Source organism: Lycium ferocissimum, unplaced genomic scaffold (assembly GCF_029784015.1).
Source record: "Lycium ferocissimum isolate CSIRO_LF1 unplaced genomic scaffold, AGI_CSIRO_Lferr_CH_V1 ctg2736, whole genome shotgun sequence".
Classification (NCBI taxonomy): domain Eukaryota; kingdom Viridiplantae; phylum Streptophyta; class Magnoliopsida; order Solanales; family Solanaceae; genus Lycium; species Lycium ferocissimum.
Genome location: NW_026723527.1, coordinates 32206 through 53842, shown reverse-complemented (window position 1 = coordinate 53842; position 21637 = coordinate 32206). Strand labels below are relative to the sequence as shown.

Here is a 21637-nt window from a genome sequence, read left to right as displayed (position 1 = left end):
CAATCCCTCCTTCATCTTTTGGTAAGCATAATTTGTCCCATGCTACCCAATGCTTGCTTTTCACCCCCACAGTATTGCTCCAAAAGAATTTGGCAAATATCCTATGAAGTTGCTTTATCACCCCAGAAGGAGGATTCATGGCTGATAGTAGATATACTGGCATGGTTTGCAGCACATGATTAACCAGCACATATCTACCTCCAAAAGATAAAAGTCTGTTTTGCCAAGACATAATCCTTTTCATCACTTTTTTGATCAAATCCTCATAATATATCTGCTTCCTTCTTCCATAAAACACTGGACATCCTAAATATGTGAAAGGAAAGGATCCAACATAAAATATAACTTCATGCTGAGTTGGATCTTTTCTACCAAAATTCCAACCTATGTCTTTGCTGTCAGAATGGGATATTGACATGATTTGAATCTATTTATAAATTTATTGCAAAAAGTCACACAAAAATGAAAAAAAAAAAAAAATCCTGCCGGAATTGGGTCTCCGGCTGGCTGCCGGAAAGTCAGAATCTGCCTGAAAAAGGCTATTCTGCTTCCGAAAAAAGCCAGGAAGGCCGGAAAGAATAAAGAAATAAAAGAAAGAAGGAAAAAGAAGAAGAAACTTACCTGAAAGTGGCTGAAACTACTGCTGATGGAAGAAGATGAAGAAACTTTAATGATGGAATATTTTTGACCAAAGGAGACGCAGCAGCTGCTATGGAAAAAACCATATAAATGAAACCCTAGGTAAATATTTCTATTCTTTTGTAATATAGTCAGCGCCTTTTAAAAAAAAAAAAAAAATCAAAAGGCATCACCTCGCCTCGCCATTCGCCATTCTCGCCTTGTCTCACCTTCTGAAAATCGCCACGCCTTGGCTGTCTATGGCGAGAAAGGCTCGCCTCACGCCAAAAGGCGCAAGGCGAGCGCCTTTCACAACACTGATTTGGTAGTCTTGATCTTGAACTTGTATTTGAATTCAAGGACCTGAAGCTTGATCCTGAATATGAATGATTTTGACTTGACTTGATTCGTCACGAACACTTTGATGACCGCCACGAACAATAATTCTCAGACGAACAGGTGAATTTGATCTTGAACGCCTTGGTATTTAATTTGCCTTCGTTGACTTTGATCTTGAGCGCCTTGCTATTTGATTTGCCTTCGTTCTTGATCTTCGGGTAATTGAAACTTGTAGAGGAGTGCTTGAATGCTTGCACTTGTAGAAAACTTGTAGCGTTTGATCCACGAGCTTTCTCTGGCTTCTTGTTCCGAATCTCGGTCCCTCCTCTGAATTATGAGACCCCTATTTATAGTTGTAGGATGGAAGAATTGTGATAAGGACAAACCCTTTCTGATCAATCAGAATGAAGTGACATGGCCACATTTGATTGGCCGGAACATGTCACTTGTACACTAGGCATGATGCATCATTTTGACACGTGGCATGATCCTATTTGCTCCTTCGTTTGACTTGGCGTACCACGTCATTTGACACGTGGCACCAATTTGGGCCTCCCTGGATAAGATGACATTTTGAGCTTAACAAAGTGGGCTCATCATTTGTAGCCCAATTAAAATAGGATAGCCCAATGCATTTGGACCTTTTTAAAATTAAATCCATATTTGTTGGACTTATTAATTCAATTATATTAGCCACTCATTTATTTGGACCAATATATCTTGAATTTAATATAATCCAAATTATTTCACGGATTTGAATTTACTAAAATTTACACGCCTACAATGACCATACAAAATAAGTATTTGAAGGAAAAAAAAGTGATACGCAAGTGAAAAACTGTCACCACCTTGTTTGCCAGTTAATAGCCTCAATTACTAAGTTGCTGTTGTTAAGTTGTTTTTTTATGTTTCACTAAGTTGGTATTGTAATAATGTCAAAGTGTCAAGCTATGCATTGATGCACTTGTTATTTCATCCCACCTGTTTTTTCTAGGTAACAAGATCGAAACGTCACTTGCTTTCAATAAGTGTCTTTATGGTGTACCAATTATCAACGACATGTGAGGCATCAAAGAAAGCAAGATATTTGGTACTGACCAGTTATATCACATCGCGGTCGTTTGGTTGGCCACAAAAGAAACAATCATCTCGATTTCACGTAACACATAACTCTGTATTACTAATATAATCTTTGCATAACTAATATAACGTTTAGTTTCCGGTACAAAGTACAAACTATAACTAATGCAGGATTCAATTTGCAGTATTAAATACAAATACGGAAAATTTGGTTATCAGAAAAATACAAAGACGGAAAATTTTATGCAGGAATCTATAGATAATTTCATGGAGGACAGAATGTAGAATAGGGAGTGCTGTATTAGCAATACCTGGATAAAAAGTATCTACAGATAAAAATGTTGTTAAAGTAGATAATCATTGCATAAAAAACCTTATATTATTATTTATTGTATAACAGTCCATAGATTATTATTCACCGTGTGGAAATCACTACACTATGATTCCCCGCATAACAATCCCTGTGCTATTGCCCTCCATAACTAGTTTGTGAACCAAATGACTCCTTTGTTCGTAGATAACATAAACAATTTTTTTTTTTCCAACTCTCTAATTAGCAGAGTGAAGATTACTTTCTGATTACTAGAGAATGGGCTTTACATATCAAATTTCCTGACAAAGATAAATTACCGAATTTAGTAATTTGACTTGTGCGGTAGCAGTCCCACATCCATCCTTGATCAGCACATCCAATTTTGATAAATTTGCCAACGTTGGAGGAATTCTCCTGCAACAGCATGATTCCGGTAGAAATATTATAAGCTGACATTCATCGAACTAAACTAAAAGCAAAACCACGATCATTCACTTCAATGTTGAGGAGATAAAAAAGGGCAGCCCGGTGTATTAAGCATCCCAGGTTCACGTAGGGTCAGGGGAAGGGCCGCACCCCTAAAATTAGCATATTGTCTAAAAGTGAACAAGCATGCATGGTCAGGCCACTTAAGGAAGGTGCCGAATAGAACTTTTAAGACTCTACTCCCCTAAAAACAAATGCTTTGCAAACAGAGTATCAAGCCAACAGATTCTGGTTCACAGCTCATCCAGCTTACACAATTCTTTCAGCGACATTTTGTCTGTATCACCTCTTTTTTTTTCTTTTTTTTTTTTTTAATGCTAGTCTGTATCACCTCTTTGATGGATTTGTTTGAATCTTATTTTTAGTAAGAATAGATATCAACGATCTTAGCAGGAGCTTAATAGCAACATTTGTTCAAAGTCAAGATTTGTTTAAATATGGTTATTTTTATTGAATGAAGAAATTTGGATCTAGGAAAACCTCATTGACTTGATCAGTGGCTTGATAGCATTCATAGAAAACATAAGGGGGAAGGTACCTTATTGGAACACTATGCACAAACATGATCAGGAGGCTATGTCACTATATGGTTTCTTGGAGTTGTAGCGTGGGATTTTTCAACGATTTAAAATATCATCACTTATAATTTATTTGCATGCAGGGTATCATATATAGTTTTAGAGAAGTCCAGCTTTCCCTTTCACAGTTTTCAGCAATTGGGAAGATTGCAAGTACATCTAGTTCCATAAAATTTCTTCTATTTGCTTTTTTTTCTTTTTTCCCGTGGAGTACAGAAATTACCCAAGAAGGCCACCCAATATAACCTGGTATGTAAAATAGAGTTTCTTGTCTTAGGTGTTAAGCTTCAAGGGACTATATGCTACCAGTTTGTGCTACATAGTCCATGGGAACTATATGTGGCATTTAGCTAGTTTCAATCATCAGTCTTGGACCCAATGACCTCCCAGATTACTTTTTTATATACATGCACATATGCTGCCTGGATCCAATATGTCAATGCAAACAGTAGTGGACATGAAAAGGGGATTGTTTACTGGAAGCGACATCAGTTCAAATCAAACTAACAGCCCACTGGTCCAATATTTCTTCACAGGTTGGGAGGTAATAGTTCATGAGATGACAGCCATAGCCATCCCTTAGCAGTTCTTTTTGGGTTAAAAGAAAAAGCAAGGGTATTTTAATAATATGAACACCTAGAATAGAAGTTAAAGCTAGGATAACTAAAATCACCCGTACTTTATGTACTATGTGACGAAAGTCAAGCATGGCTTTCATATCCATTTCTAAGCAGTTCCTTGAAAACTAGAAAAACCTGAGCTTCCCAACACATTATTTGATAATCTGTGATTGATGATGCTATCAGATGATATGAAGGGGTATTTCAAGCCCATATCCGGGTTTCATGGTAGAATAAGCATCTAGAATAGTATATAATGGTCCACTGTTTAGGATTAGAAAGCACCATGGCTCTCAGATAGGTTTCCAAACACCTATTGAGCCTCTCAGCTTGCCCATCCGACTGTGGATGATAGGCAGTGGCCATATTCAGTTTTGTACCTAAGGATTTGAAGAGTTGTTGCCAAAAATGACTGGTAAAAATGGAGTCCCTGTCAGTGACAATACACTTAGGTAACCCATGTAGTTTGTAGACCTCTTTTAGGAATAGTTCAGCAACATCTTGAGCAGTGTAGGGGTGTTTGAGGGCTAGAAAATACCCATACTTGGTAAATCTATCCACCACCACCAGTATAGAGTTCTTGTGGTGTGATAATGGCAATCCCTCAATAAAATCCATACCAATATCCTGCCAAGGAAGATCAGGAATTGGTAAAGGCCGTAACAGCCCAGGATAGTGCATATTTTCAGTCTTAATTCTTTGACACACATCACATTCAGCCACCCAGTTAAATATGTCCTTCCTCATATTAGGCCAATAGAAAATTACCCCGATTCTTTTAAAAGTTGCTTGTTGCCCCGAGTGACCCCCCACAGGAGAGTGATGTAATGCAGCAAATATTGTCAATCTGAGATCAGTTCCCTTGCCCACATAGAGTTTCTGCTCATATCTGATGATACCTTGATGTAGTGAGTACTTGTCATGACCAGAAGGATCAGTGATCAATTCAGTTAACAACTGTAAGGCTACAGGATCATGTTCATAGCTTTTGCACACCTCTTGCATCCAAGTAGGCTCAGTCACTGTAATAGTACTCAACATAGAATCCTCTTCATTCCTCCTTGAAAGGCCATCAGCCACCCTGTTCTCAGTCCCTTTTTTATACTGCACCTCATAGTCAAGACCCAAGAGTTTAGTCAAGCCCTTTTGTTGTAGTGCTGTAGTAACCTTTTGTTCTAACAGATACTTAAGACTGTGATGATCAGTCCTAATAATGAAGTGCCCCACCATTAAGTAATGTCTCCACCTATCTTTTTTGAGTAATGTCTCCACCTATCTACAGCAGACAAAACTGCTAAGTACTCCTTTTCATAGGTTGACGGGCCCCAGTGCCTTGGTGCTAAAGTTTTGCTAAAGAATGCTATAGGTCTTCCTTCCTGCATTAGCACAGCACCAATTCCCTTTGAGCAAGCATCAGTTTCCACAATAAAAGCTTTAGTAAAGTCTGCTTTAGTAAAGTCTGCTAAAGCTAAAACTGGGGCTGATGACAGAGCCTGCTTCAAGTCTTCAAAGGCTGCTTGTGGTTCAGAACTCCATTTGAATGAGTTCTTCTTTAGTAATGCAGTCAAAGGCTTGCTAATCCACCCATAGTTCTTCACAAATCTCCTGTAGTAACCAGTGAGGCCCAAAAATCCCCTCAAAGCCTTAAGGGACTTAGGAATAGGCCAGGTTACCATGGCTTCAATCTTAGCAGGATCTGTAGAAACACCTTCCCCAGTGATTACATGCCCCAAATACTTCACCTTTTCTTGACAAAAGGAACATTTTGACCTCTTTGCATATAGTTGTTCCTTTCTCAGAATGTGCATCACCTTCTTTAAGTGCCCCAAATGCTCCTGTACTGTGGCACTATACACTAATATATCATCCACAAGTACAAACTGTCTAATGTGATCCTTGAATACATGATTCATTAAGCTCTGAAAAGTGGCTGGTGCATTAGTTAGGCCAAATGGCATGACTTTGAACTCATAATGCCCCAAGTGTGTCCTGAAGGCTGTCTTGTATATATCATCCACATTCATCCTAATTTGATGATAACCAGCCCTAAGATCAATTTTAGAAAAAATAGCAGCCCCATTTAGCTCATCTAATAGATCATCCACCAAGGGAATTGGAAATTTATCCTTGACAGTCATCTTGTTTAACTCCCTGTAATCTACACAAAACCTCCAAGTGCCATTCTTCTTCTTAACCAATAACACAGAGGAAGAGAATGGAGAATGACTACGTTGAATAACTCCATTGCTCATCATGTCTTTCACCTATTTTTCTATCTCATTTTTTTGAAAAAAATTGTACCTGTAGGGCCTTATACTAACTGGTGCTGCTTCAGGTTTCAGTGGTATGAAGTGATCATGTTGTCTCATGGGAGGGAGAGACTTGGGTTCACTGAACACATCAGCAAACAACTCCAGTGTAGCAGTGATTTCCTGAGGTAACTCCTCCACCTCTTTAACTTCGTCTGCAGTTATAGTAAATAGATGACCCCAGAACACCTTACTTTTCTTCAAGAGTTGCTTAACACTGCTATGACGCTCAGGTCACTCACAAGGGGAAAAGGGTCAGACTGAGGGGTATGCATGGGTTGTGCTTCTTCATCCAGTCACACCCCAATATCATGTCAGATGCCCCCCGATTAACGAGTCTAACACAGTCCTCAAATTCAATCCCATTAATTTTCCATTTGAACCTTGGGCAAATATGATGGCTCATAACTTGGTTGCCATCTGCTATTGTTACCCTCATTGGCTTAACTTGCCTGATTACACTTCGCATTTCTTTAGCAGTCTTCACATCCAAAAAACTATGAGTACTGCCTGAGTCTAGTAATACACTCACCAATTGTTTCTTAACTTCTCCTATAAGGCTGATAGTGTTTGGAACCTCAGTCCCTGATAATGCATGCAAACCTATGGCCTCTTCCACCAGACCTAGCTGAAGGGAAGGAATTGGCCTCCATGAATGGAAGTGTAGTTTGGTCTTTCGCGAAATTTCAAAATTCAATGTCATAAAATCAGTTGCATTCCTTAAAAAGGTTGGACCTCTTTTCTCATTCCCTTACCTTTTCTTCCGATCAGAAACATTTTCCCGGTGAGAGCAAAGATGGTTGATAGTACATCATATTAGCTTTCTCTAGTTTGGTGGACTAAAAAAGTGATTCGACCATCAAGTCATTTTGTGGGTTTTTTTTTTTTTTTTTTTTTTTTTGTGGAATAACCATAGTGTCCGCACAAGCTTGCGGGTATCTCGACTATTTCACTGGGTACCTGCATCTTCCCACTAATACAGGTATTGGATAATTCTACCCATCTTGGCTTAACTTTCTAACTACTACATAGTATACACACACACAAAACAAATCATTAATTTTATTTTTATCTTAGATAGCCAGAAGATAGCTAGCAAGCAATTTTATGGGCTAACTGTGACTTCTAGGCTTAAAAACAAGTGCATTTAAGGGGAAATAAAGGTAGTACAAATATTACGTGTCATCTGAAACGAAAGAAAGTAAAGGAAAAGATAAAGGCAGGACCCTCTAGTTGGCTGAAAGAAGCTAACGGTTTTTTTTTGTACTTTTGCCCTGACGGAAGACACTTCAGATAAAATTATTCTACCAATTTCTGACTTCTTCTAGGAAATTGTCAAGTTCAAAGATGGAAAAGATTCAAATTTCTAAGCAAAAGCTCTGGCATATAGCGTAATTATATCAAAATTCAGTAGGCGCAGTTTCCCCACTCAACTATCACCTAATTTGCCAGTGGGGCAAAGGTAAGGAGGAGAATGATTAGATTTTTGAAAAGAGGATGCACTTTAGACAGTGGAAGGCAACCATGTGATACTCATGGTTCGAACAACGTTCTCTAAATTGTTAGTCTTCAAGAAATGGCTTCCATATGATCTCCAGTATGATAATTGTTTATCAGTAGCACATGAGGGTTTCAGGAAAATGATAAACTACTCCACTTACAATAGCTTCATTCTTTGCACAGTTACCTTATTTCGTTTGCTTAGTTCATACAATAAAGAGTTGATGTAAGTTGGAACAGGAAAAATAAAAGTGTGTTATCCCGAAAAATAGAACTTACCCAAACAAAACTTTGACAAAAATGAGTACTGGGCTACCAGCTCCAAACCACTCAAAATTCCATCGACCTTCCAGATTGGGAGACCTGAGCGATAAAACCACAAATGAATACCTTGTCAAGAAGCTTGAAAATTAAGTTTGTCGGTAAGATTTAACACCTTACGTTGTGGGACGAGGCGTCGGATTGAGCCTCTCGAGACCAATGATCCTCTCATTCACATCAATACGTTGTACATCTGTTGTCCTCCCAGTGACCAAGGCCTCAAATCCACCAGCATCTTTGAACTATAACAGAGTAAATAATTCTTTTTAGTGCTTAAGGGACAAATAGAAAGTACAGAAGAGCAATTCCTTGAAAATAAACAGTGCAATGCAATCAATAATATTGGTGTTCATTGACCTAGAAAAGGCATATGATAAAGTGCTTAGGGAGGTCCTTTGGAGATGTTTGGAGTCTAGAGGTGTACCTGTTGCTTATGTTAGGTCTATTAAGGACATGTGCGATGGAGCCAAAACCCGGGTTAGGCCAGTGGAAGGTGACTCATAACACTTTCCAATCGTGATTGGGTTGCACCGGGGATAGGCCCTTAGCCCATTCCTTTTTGCCTTAGTGATGGACGAATTGACACGGCATATCCAAGGGGAGGTGTCATGTTGTATGTTATTCGCACATGACATAGTTTTGATTGACGAGACGCGCAGTAGAGTTAATGATAGGCTGAAAGTTTGGAGAAAGGCCCTAGAGTCTAAAGGTTTTAGGTTAAGCAGGACTAAGGGCTTATTTGTTTGCACTTAATGGAGGTCTGGATCTGAATAGTTCAGACCTTAGGCCATCAAGTGCATTTGTTTACATTAAAAACTAAGCACTTATTTGGTCTGAATATGTCTTAATCATTAAGATCTTGAATAAAGTCTTAATATCATTAAGAGGTATTTTTATATAAATAATTTTTACCACCACTCTTTCCACAACGACTAATTCCACCCCTACCCAACCCACCACCACTAACTACCTCCGCCATCACAACCACCCCCACCACCACTAACCAGCTTAGCCACCACAATCACCACCACCACCACCATCCACCCCACCCACCTACCCATCCCTCAACCACCACCATCAAAAACTACCTCTGCTATCACAACCACCACCGTTGCCGATCACCAGCCACCACCACTAACCACCTCTGCCATCACAACCACCACCGCCGACAACAACTACTGTTAGTCGCTACCACGCCTACCACCTCCATCATTATAATTATATCAACAGCAACCACCGACGTCGCAACCACCACCGTCACGCCGCCGCCACTACTATCAGCCACACTGCGGCCAATCCTTACTACCAACCACCTCTACCATCACAACTAGCACCGCCACCAACTACCACCAACACCATCGCCAACCACCACACATTCAACAGTCACCACCACCAAGATCGCCAATTACTAATATCAACTAACTCCACCATCACAATCACCACCACACTAACTACCACCATCGCGCCAGTCACTATAACACCAACCACCTCCACCATCACAACTATCACCACCACCACCACCAACACAAAGCATTTCCACCATCACTAACAAATACAAATATTTTATTTTCTTATCAAATAATTATTTTATTTTATTAGATTCATATTTATTTTGCAATATTTAGATACTTTTTTATTTGAATTGTATATTTATTATGTTTATATATGCACATTCAAATGTTGAAAAACAAACAATCTTGAACATTCAGTGTTCAGATTTAGGGACAACACCTTAATCATTTAGATGTGCATTGCATTCAGACGTCTTAATCTTAATGAAAACAAATAAGGCCGATAGAATATCTAGAGTGCAAGTTCAGCGGGGTGAGGCATGAGGAGGAAGTGGAAGTGAAGATCGATGCACTAGTCGAGAGAAAGCATCAAGCATCTTGGGTCCATAATTCAAGGAGATGGGGCGATCGACCATGATGCCGCAATACCGTATAGGAGCGGGGTGAGTTATATGGAGGATCGCCTCTAGGGTACTGTGCGATAAGAATGTGTCGCCAAGGCATAAAGGTAGTTCTACAGAGAGGTGGTTAGACCAACACTATTATACGGAGCAGAGTGTTGGCCAGTCAAGAATGGCCACGTTCAAAAGATGAAGGTAGCGCTGATGAGGATGCTCAAATGGATATGTGGTCATACTAGGAGAAATATGATTAAGAACAAAGTTATACGTGGCAAGGTGGGAGTCGTCTCCGTGGCGGATAAGATGAGGGAAGCGAGGCTGAGATGGTTAAGGCATGTGACGAGGAGGTGCGAGGATTCGCCAGTGAAGAGGTGTGAGAGGTTGGTTATAGCAGGAGTTAGGAGAGATAGAGGTAGGCCGTTAAAGAACTGGGGGGAGGTAATTAGACAGGACATGGCACAGCTTCAGCTGACTGAGGACATGACCACAGATAGAAAGGTATGCAGGTCGAGTATTAGGGTAGACAGTTAGTAGGTAGCTGAGTGTTGTCGTACTTTTAGTAGTATGATTTAGGTACCGCGTAATTTCTTTTCTGCAATTTGTATTAATATCTATGGCTGCACTTGTTTTGTATATTTCTAATTTGTTGTCTCATTTTTCTTACAACCCTGCGTGGTTAAATTCTTTTGGCCAAGGGTCTATTGAAAACGGGCTCTCTACCCCACAAAGGTAGGAGTAAGGTCTGCGTACAAATCCTACCCTCCTCAGACTCCACTTGTGAGATTACATTGAGTATGTTGTTGTTGTTGTAATATAATCAATAACAATGTTCTCCAAACCTCCTGGCCCCACCAAATTAACCCTCGTGCACCACTTTGTATCTCCCATGACACTTTTTCCACCATTCTTTGAGCTTTTTCTCAAATTGAAATGGGATGTATATGATCATTCAGTTTACCCAAGGCCATTTCTTTGATTGAGTCGATGATAGAAGAAACAATGAACAAAATTAATCAAAGAAAAATTATGAATTGCAGGGAAAATGTAAAGAGACAATAAGGATAAATAATCCCTCTATCTTATTTTATGTGAACCCATACACGAAATTTATAAGAGAAAGAGTTATGGAACCCGTGACCTTAAGCATGTCATGACATTTATGTGGCTATAAAATCATGTCATTAAGAGTAAAATGAGAAGTCTAAAGTTAAATGTTTTCAAAAATAGAAAGATGTCATTCTTTTTGAAACATACTAAAAAGAAATAGTCAAGTAAAATAAACAGCGGGAGTAAAATCTTTTTCCGTCAGTCAATCATTCTCGACTTTTCTTTTAGTTCTTTTGTTTCTGTACTCTTATGAACTCTCTCATTTAAGTCAATTGAAAAAATGGATGGGACATTCTAACACTCTTTAATTTGACAAAGAGATCTGAGAGTTTGTCTAACTCAATTCTAAGCTTACCTAGTAGAAGTTGGATTTACAACTACTCTTTAAGTTAAAGCAAGCAACTCAAACATAAAAATAACTACTGTTAAGAATGTCGACCTTAAGCCTAACTCAATTCAAAAAGTTAGCTCATGATGTAACGATTTTCCAAAAGCATACAAGAAGACAACAACTGTTACACCCCGTAGATTCGTACGTGAAAATTTATAAGTGTTGGACGTTCTAAGTATGGATACTGGAGTACCCTTCAAGGATATATGATATTATACGAACTAAGCCTATGGTCATGACGGTTTACGTTCATATAATAAGCTATGGGAAACTCCGGGACCAAGCAAATCGAAGAAAATAAATTTGTCAAAAATTTGGAAAAAGTTGACAGAATTTTGGACAGAATTTTGGGTCAACTTTGGAGGGGTATATCTCCTAGTATATTAAGAGTTTCAAGGTGTTTCAAAAGCCTAAAATGAAGTTCGTCGAGTTTAGTTTCCAACGCAACAAACCACTTGTCGATACGATATCGAAGTAGAGAATTATGGACGTTACAAGTTCAGCTGACAGAGCAGAAACGCGTGCTACAGTAACTGCTACAGTACTGCTACAGTGACCCGACCCGAATTTGAACTAATATAAAAGGGGCTTGCCCCCTCTTTTTTCAGCCAAGAGTTCTTCCAAATTGTTCTAAAATGCTCTAGAGAATTCCCCAACTTCCAAACCCAAATTTCAAGCCTAAATCAACGATAATTCCCGAATTCCGGTTCAGGCAACGTATAGTTGCGAGTATAGAATCGTATAGCGACGCGTGTGGTTCAAGTTTAAGGTGAAAAAAAAAAGTGAAGATATAGCGATATTATCAGGAGTAAGGTATGAATCTCCTATTATTAATGTTTATTTTGGTTTATTTACGGAGATAAAACTGTCAAATAACCGTATAATAGTTTTGTTGGTGGAAATATGGGATAAACCCCATATGGGATGTTATGGAGTATTTTGGTGTTGAGAATGTTATGATTAATGTTGGTATTGATGTTGTTGTTGTTGGTTCTTTGGATTACGATTTTGGGCTAGGCATATAAACAAGGGAGATGCTGCCGAAATTTCGGCAGATTCTAGAAAGATTTATTTGAAAGACTAAGACAAGCGTTGAGTAGTTAAAGTTAAGGCGACCAAAAAGGTATGTTAAGGCTCGTCCCTTTCTTTCAAAGGCATGATTCCTATGTTATGATTCCATAAATATTTCCATAACCTCCTTGTTTTCAAAAGCTAGAAGTTCATGACTCTTAAAGCTTCTTATGATGTTAAATGAAATATATTCTATGATGATTGCGACGATGATGATGATTCTCTTCTAGAAACTCCGAAGCTATGATTTGAGAGCATTATGAGATTATTGAGCCCTCCCATGAATTCCTTGATCTTACTTATTGTTGATGGTCTCACCTCATGTTACTCGTTCCTTCGAGGTGAGATATAGCGAAGATAATGATTCTATTTCCAGTGCTGTCTAAGTTCATGATTCTCGAGAGACTCCCATGACATCGTCGACTTCACCTTACGATAGTTGATCTTCCAAGGAATGATATGGTGATAATTGTTGATTTGTGAATATCTGATTTTATCAGATCAATTGATTATGATCAGATCTGATTTTGTAAGATCTTAATTGATCTGATAAAATCAGATCTGATATGCTATTGGATGTTTTAGGAAATTAGATCAAATAAAATCATCCCTTGATTATCAAATCTGCTAGAATCAAGGGATCAGATAGCTAGTTTGTTTGTTTGTTTCTACTATAAATTTGTACCCCTACAGATGAATAAAGTATGCAACTTTGGTACCAAAACTTTCATGGTATCAAAGCAGCTTTGTTCTTGTGTTGCTCATGACTAAAACAGCATTTACTGGGCAACGTCACCCAGCAGCATCAACAGAAGCTGAGAATTCTGTTAACAAAATTCCGACCGAGACAACTATGAACCAAGGCGGAGATTCCTCTCATTTGTCTTTTCAGCATACTTCTCACAAGCCGAATGGCAAGAATTATTTGGAATGGGCGCAAATCGTTCGTTTGGCTATTGATGGTCGAGGAAAACTTGGGCACCTAGCTGGAGAGACAAAAAGCCTGAACCAGGAGACCCAAAAATGAATGCCTGGAGATCAGAAAACTCAATGGTAATTGCTTGGCTACTAAACTCCATGGAAGCTGCCATAGGTAAACCATATTTGTTTCTTCCCATCTGCTAGGGATGTTTGGGAGGCTGTTGAGAGAGACTTATTCGACGTAGAAAATGCTTCTCAGATTTTTGAATTAAAAATTAAACCGTGGAAAGCTAGGCGGGGGGAGAGGGTGTTCCTATTTACTATAATGAGATGGTTTCCTTATGGCAAGAATTAGATCAATGCTATAATGATGAATGGGAGTGTCTAAGGATAGTGTAAAAGCAATGAAAAAAGAAGAAAATGAGAGGGTATATCTATTTCTAGCGAGATTGAACCAAGAATTTGATGAACTTCGTTCACGAATTCTTGGAAAAAACCACTGCCCACTTTGAGGGAAACTTTTTTCTGAGATTAGGCGAGAAGAAACAAGGAGGAATGTTATGCTAAAATTAGAGTCTAACGGAAGGAAAAAATATAGATTCCTCTGCTCTAGTTGCTGCGAAAAATGAAAATGACAAGAAAAAGAAGCCGTGGTGTGATCTTTGCAAAAAATACTGGCACACTCGTGAGACACGTTTGGAAAATCCATGGGAAACCGCCTAACCGGAAGAAAAAGGGTGCGTACAACCGTGGCAGCCAGGCCTTTCAGAGTTCCAGCGAAGAATCAGGGCTGCAACCTTCTCTAGAAGTGCCACCATTCACCAAGGAGCAATTAGAGCTACTGCACAAACTTCTCCAATCTCAACTCCAAACCAGTAAACCCGACCCTTCCACTCCCACTTGTTCTTTTTCCCAAACAGGTACTGTATCATCTGTTTTTTTATGAGTACAAATTCAACAGGTGTGAGTTTTGGATTATAGATTCGGGGGCTAGTGATCACATGACATGGAATTCCCATTTTTTCTCGACTTACACTCCTTCAGAAATAAAAAAGTCAAAGTTGCTGATGGTTCCTTCTCGACGAATTGCTGGAAAAGGGACAATCAAATTAACCCCTCATTTGACTCTTTTTGAAGTCCTTCATGTTCCAAAATTGTCTTGCAATCTTGTGTCCATCAGCAAATTGACTCGAAACTTTAATTGTCGTGCTATCTTTGACTCTACTTCATGTGTATTTCAGGACAAGGTCTCGGGGAGGACGATTGGCAATGCTAGAGAGTCTCGAAGGTCTCTATTTTCTTGAAGATGGTGACAAATCAGCAAATTTTAGTTCAACTTGTTTGAATTCTGTTCTAGTTGATAATAAAGTCATGTTATGGCACTATAGACTTGGTCATCCTAGTTTTCATTATTTGAAACTCTTGTTACCTCGATTATTTATGAATAAAAGTCCATCTTCTTTCCGGTGTGAATTTTGTGAAATGGCTAAACACCGATGCTCATCTTTTTCTTCCCAAAAATACCATGCCACAAAACCACTTCAAGTTAATCCATAGCGATGTTTGGGGACCTTGAGGGTAGCAACCGTAAATGGAAAAAGGTGGTTTGTGAGTTTCATAGATGATCACACTAGACTAAGTTGGGTGTACCTATTGAAAGACAAAAGGAAGTAAAACATATGTTTGAGGCTTTTTTATGTTATGGTTGAGACATAATTTAATGAGAAGATTCAAATATTTCGGAGTGATAATGGGAGAGAGTTTTTTAATGACCAGCTAGGCAATTTTTTTCACTTCCAAGGGAATAGTGCACTAAAGTTCTTGTCTGATACACCCCAAGAAATGGAATAGCCGAGAGAAAAATAGGCATCTTATGGAAGTAACCGAGCCTTATTATTCACAAGTGGAGTCCCTAAATTTCTTTGGGGAGAAGCTATTTTCGATGACCACCTATCTTATTAATAGGATGCCTTCCGTGTTCTAGATTTTAAAACCCCTTTCGGTCTGTTCAAGACATACTTTCTTGCTTCTAGATTACCGCGATCTAGCTTTGAGAGTTTTTGGGTGTAGTGTATTTGTTCATGTTCATGATCATAATAGGAGTAAACTTGATCCACGTGCTAAAAAATGTGTTTTTGTTGGCTATGCTCTAGTCAAAAGGGATACAAGTGTTATGACCCAAATTTGGAAGATCATTGTCTGATGGATGTCACTTTTTTGAATCTCAATTGTTTTTTGGAACTCATCTTCGGGGGAGAAACATAGTGAAGATTCGAGGGATAATAAGGAACCTCTTGACCTCATGTGACAAACAAAATGATCCAGGTTTTATCATAGACATTGGAAATAGTATTTTTGGTAATAACAACCATGAGAAGGTAAGAGATCACAGCTTAAATAATGAAAATGAAAAAACCGAGTCAATAGAGCCTTTTCATGATACAATTAATGATAAGAACGGGGGAACAAACAAGGGAATTATAGGTTTACTCGAGGAGAAACCGGAACCAAGAAAAAGAGATTAAAGACTCTCATCGGAACCAAACGTCCAGCCCGCAAGATCTCACCGAGATACAAGGTAATTCTCAGAACCTAACTGCGATTTACCCTTGTTACTTTAGACCTTGATCTTCCGATTGCCAAACGTAAAGGGGTAAGAAAAGCCACCAACCATCCCATGTCAAATTTTGTGTCATATAGAAACTTGTCCCCTTCCTATGTAGCTTTTCTTTCTCAATTATCTGGAATGGAGATACCGGAAATGTGCAGGGTGCTTTGAAAGTTCCCGAATGGAAGGAAGCAATTCTAGAGGAGATGAACGCTCTTGATAGAAATGAAACTTGGGAAATGGCGGAACTACCACGCGGAAAGAAAACAGTGGGCTGCAAGTGGGTGTTCACTATCAAGTTTAAATCAGATGGGTCCCTAGAGAGGTATAAGGCGCGTCAACGGTAGCAAAAGGGTTCACTCAAACCTACGGGATTGACTATCTCGAAACGTTTGCTCCAGTTGCCAAGTTGAACTCAATCAGGGTTCTTCTAACCATTCGCCAACCTTGATTGGTCACTTCAACAACTAGATGTGAAGAATGCATTCTTGAATGGAAAACTCGAAGAAGAAGTCTACATGGATCCTCCCGGTTTTGAAGAAAGGTATGGACCTAGAGTGTGCAAGCTAAAAAAATCTCTGCGGCTCAAACAATCTCCAAGAGCTTGGTTTGAGAGGTTTACTCGGTTGTGAAAAACAAGGATACACTCAAGGGCAAGCAGATCATACCATATTCATTCGACATTCACTTGAGGGAAAGACAACTATCCTAATAGTGTATGTTGATGATATCATACTTACAGGAGATGACTTGTCAGAAATGAAAAATTTTAAAAATCAGTTGGCCACGGAGTTTGAGATCAAAGATTTGGGCCAATTGAAATATTTTCTTGGCATGGAAGTAGCGAGATCAAAAGAAGGCATTATGGTGTCAAAAAGGAAGTATGTTCTAGATCTTTTGAACGAGACAGGGATGAGTGGTTGTCGTCCAGCTGAAACACCTATTGATCCGAATATAAAATTCGGATACAAAGAAGGAAATTCAATTGACCAAAGTCAATATCCGAGACTAGTGGGAAAGTTGATCTACTTGTCACACACTCGGCCCGGATATAGCTTTTGTAAGCTTAGTCGATCAATTCATGCACTCTCCAAAGGAAAGAGCACCGGGAAGCGGTCTATAGGATTCTAAGATATCGAAAAGTTCACTGGGAAAGGGTTGTTTTTCAAAAAAAAACCAACAAAGGAGCATTGAAAGCTTTACGGATGCGGATTGGGCAGGTTCTACTGCGACGGGAGGTCTACGTCCGGATATTGTACATTTATCCGGGAAATCTCGTGACTTGGAGGAGTAAAAAGCGAATGTCGTAGCCGTAGCGATGCGAAGCCGAATACCGATCTATGGCTCATGGGATCCGTGAGATGATTTGGCTGAAGATGATGGAAGATCTAAAAAAACCATTTGCTCTACCAAGTTGTCCGTGACAACAAAGCCGCCATAAGTATTGCTCACAATCCGATTCAACATGATAGAACAAAGCATGTTGAAGTGGATAGGCATTTCATAAAAGAGAAGATTGAAGAAGGAAGTGTGTGCATGCCTTTTGTCCCAACAAATAAACAGATTGCGGATGTTTTCACAAAAGGACTCTTTAAACCAAAATTTGAAATTCTTGTAAGCAACTTAGGCATGACAGATATTTACATGCCAACTTGAGGGGGAGTGTTGATTTGTGAATATCTGATTATGATCAGATCTGATTTTATCAAATCAATTGATTATGATCAGATCTGATTTTGTAAGATCTTAATTGATCTGATAAAATCAGATCTGATATGCTATTGGATGTTTTAGGAAATTAGATCAAATAAAATCATCCCTTGATTATCAAATACGCTAGAATCAAGGGATCAGATAGCTAGTTTGTTTGTTTGTTTCTACTATAAATTTGTACCCCTACAGATGAATAAAGTATGCAACTTTGGTACCAAAACTTTCAATAATGATAACGCTAATGATGATGTTGATTTCATTTATGTATTTTTTTTATGTGTGTGTATGTATGTATGCATTGCATCCCACTGATCAGTTGGGGATAACACCGAGTCCCGAAAGGGCCAGGTAAGATGACACCGAATCCCGAAAGGGCCGGATAAGATAACACCAAGTCCCGAAAGGGCCGGGTAAGATGACACCGAGTCTCGAAAGGGCCGGGTAAGATGATACCGAGCCTACATGGCCGAGTAAGATAACACCATGTAAGATGCTATATGTATATAAATATATGTATCTATATATGTATTACCGCGCCTTAACGACCGGACGAGATATTATATATGTATGGATATGTATGGAAAAATTCTTAAAAAGCTAAGCATGCACGACATTCGCCTTAAAAGGGCATTCAAAGGCACAGGTTGATCTTGTTTATATTACTTTATCCCCATACATTCATTATATTAATTTTCCATGTTCGGTATTTCTTAATAGGTTACTATTCATGTCTTACATACTCAGTACATTGCTCGTACTGACGTCCCTTCTTGTGGACGCTGCGTTCATGTCCGCAGGTGTGGATAGACAAGACAAGGATCTTTCATCGTAGGCTGCCTTCAGGTACCGGTTATGATTGGTGAGCTCCACTTCTTCCTGGAGCGTTGCCGAGTCTGGATGTATATATGTTTGTATGATTTTTGTTCAGGGCATGTCGGGGGCCCTGTCCCGACTTGTATACTTCGGTCATATTCATGAGGCTTTGCGGTTCACACACACACACACACACACACACATAGCTCTCGTTATGTCTCTTTGGCCGTTATATTGGCATCGTGGGTCCATTGGACATATATTTATACATGATATTACGTTCATAGCTAGCCTTAGCCTTATTTTGTCATTCCAGACATAGAAAATACAAGTTATAAGTTGGTTTGCTCGGTTTCCGTAAGGTGCCGGGCGCCAATCACGCCTTACCAAGGGTGGGGTGTGACAACAACTCATTCACATAACTAATGTGAGACACTCTAACACTCCCCTGAGGCTTAGGGCTGGATATGTGAAGCGTGGACAACAGAAGATGAGGGCCAAACATTGGGTAAACCAAGAACGGGGGTCGCTCTATCACCAATACCATGTTAAGAAAACGAACCTCAGCCTAACTCAACCCCAAAAGCTAACTCATAACTCATGAAATGGGGATTTCTCAAAACCATATAAGGAGACAACAACCCACTCCTTCAACAAATGTGTGACACTCCAACAGCTACATAGGTGAAGAATCTAGTATTTGCTCTATGGACTGATGTCCCACTGTGTATTCCCAAAATTAATGTGAAAATATGAAAGACGACAACCCAAAGTTGTAGAACTCAAATGTTAAAAATTCACCATCTTTTGAGGAAATTTGAACATTTTCCACAATTAAATCAGTTAGTTCTTTCTTCCGGCTAACAGTAAATCTGTCTTTGGATGATTCATCATAGTTAAACTATAGTCCATAAACTTAATGTAACGCTCCTCTTTTACCAGGGTATGGTCAAACACACACTTGAACTATCATCACCTATGTATATATGTATTAAAATATACCTAATTGATAGTTCCGGTAGAAAAAGGGAATAACTGATAGTTGGCTTAATCGGCTTCAAGGTGTGTTTTAGTATACAAACGGTGATAGTTCAGGTAGAAAAAGAGAACAATTGATAGTTGGGTGTGAAAACTCGCTAAAAAGTGACAGTTGAAGTGTGTTTTTGACCATTAACTAAAATTCACATGGAATAATTCTAATTTGGAATTATAAGATTATTTATTCGAGGAGCAAAAGAGAGGATGACTGACAGCAAGAAGGAGAGACTCCTTAGCAGAAAGCCTTTCCATATCTTTAGCGAAAGTAGAAGAAGCCCCTCCTTGTACTGTCTGCTGCTCAACCATTGCTCTACAGATTCTGAGCTTTTTTCTTACATTTCCCCGGTAAATGGCTATAGGAGATGGAAACGACGACGTATATGTATAGCTGGGACGCCCGCAACAAAATGGTGGTACCAAATATTGAAAAGAAGTAGCCATTCACAATCTGAATTGGAGAATGTGGTTGTGCTGCAAAGTGGAGAACTGATCTTGTTCTCAACAACTCAAGCTCATGTACTCTGTATTTTTTTATTTTATTTTAACTACTTTTGTGTGACAACTGAATGTCCTCTAGCACGGCTATTGTCGGGAATTCCAAGAAATTGGTCCCCACCCCGACTTTCTTGATAATTGGGTACTTTTTTTTATTAAAATATTAAAAAAAAAAAAAAAAAAACAATTGGGTGCTTATTAAGACATCATCTAAAAAAATGTCACACTTTGCTTGTGGTAAAAATCTGTTCATATTCATATATACACAAAATCAATAAAGGCATAATATATAAACAGGCCTTCAAATTTGACTTCAGCTGGTAAGTATGTCCTCCAACTTTGGGTTTGCACAAGTAGGCAACTCAACTTATATAACATTGAACACGTAAACACAAATGTTGACATTGCACTGACGTGACACATAAATTTTGAAAATGTCTAGATGATCATTTTGTACGTTGGAGTATTCAACTGACAAAGTGGAGACAAGTTGAGATTTCTACTTGTGCACACCCCAAATTGAAGGACATACTTGTCAGCTGAGGCCAGGTTTGAGACCTGTGAACATTAATAACTTTTACTTTTAGTATTTGTAATACATCATAAATATTTCAAATGCGATGGATAAAATTGTCGCAAACTCTTCTTATGCAGTTTAAAAATTAGTTAGGAAAAAAAATCAATTACACGAGAATCACACTAATTCAACACGAATAAAATGTGACATCATACAATCACAAAAAATCAAGATAGTTATAACTTCTTCAAGATGTATTTCTCTAATATTTCCCTTTTCCCAATTTATGTAGCACAGTTTGATTTGACACAAAATTTAAGAAATAAAGAAATTTTTTTAAAATTTGTGGTTTGAAATAAACTTTAGATATCTGTGTGACTATAAATTATTTCATTAAAGGCAACAGAAATTTTATTTAGTTATTTTTAATTATAAAAAAATGACATTCTTTTTGGGACAGACTAAAAATCAAAAGGTGTCACATAAATTGAAATAGCCGGAATAAGAGATAAGAGTAAATTCACAAAAAGTTACACCAAGTACAAAGAGTTGGGTGGATTATTATCATAAGAAAATGAAAAAGGGGAAAAATGAGAATACAAAGGTCAAAAAGTAACCATTTTTTTGCACGGATTGCCCTTCTTTTGGGGTGGTCTTTAAAATTCTTTTCATATTTGTGTTTTAAGTTTTGCCGCTTCCCATTTGATACTCCGAGGTTCCGGTTCGAACCCCGCTCGGGCATAAAATAAAAAAATAATTTCGTAAGACAGAATTTGGGAGAGTGTATGCGGATCCAAAGATACAATCCTTAAGGAAAAACCAAAGTTATGCGGAGGGGGGGGGGGGGGCGGACTTTGCCTTGAGACATTTTTTTTTTTTTTTTTTTT

At 38.6% G+C, this 21637-nt stretch overlaps 1 protein-coding gene across 2 annotated transcripts in view; it reads right to left on the bottom strand.

The window, feature by feature from the left end:
* Positions 1 to 20319, bottom strand: part of LOC132043701 (probable plastid-lipid-associated protein 13, chloroplastic) — a 36819-nt gene extending 16500 nt beyond the window's left edge. Inside the window, exons 1-4 of one of the 2 annotated variants that reach the window (XM_059434166.1) lie at positions 19952 to 20319; positions 8285 to 8406; positions 8123 to 8206; positions 2668 to 2764 (exon numbers count right to left, since the gene is read on the bottom strand). In XM_059434166.1, the coding sequence (XP_059290149.1) occupies positions 2668 to 2764; positions 8123 to 8206; positions 8285 to 8406; positions 19952 to 20179 (531 nt within the window). In that variant the 5' untranslated portion in view covers positions 20180 to 20319. The remainder of the gene's footprint in view (positions 1 to 2667; positions 2765 to 8122; positions 8207 to 8284; positions 8407 to 19951) is intronic. The other variant, XM_059434165.1, reaches the window with a different exon arrangement.
* Positions 20320 to 21637: the final 1318 nt, after the last annotated feature.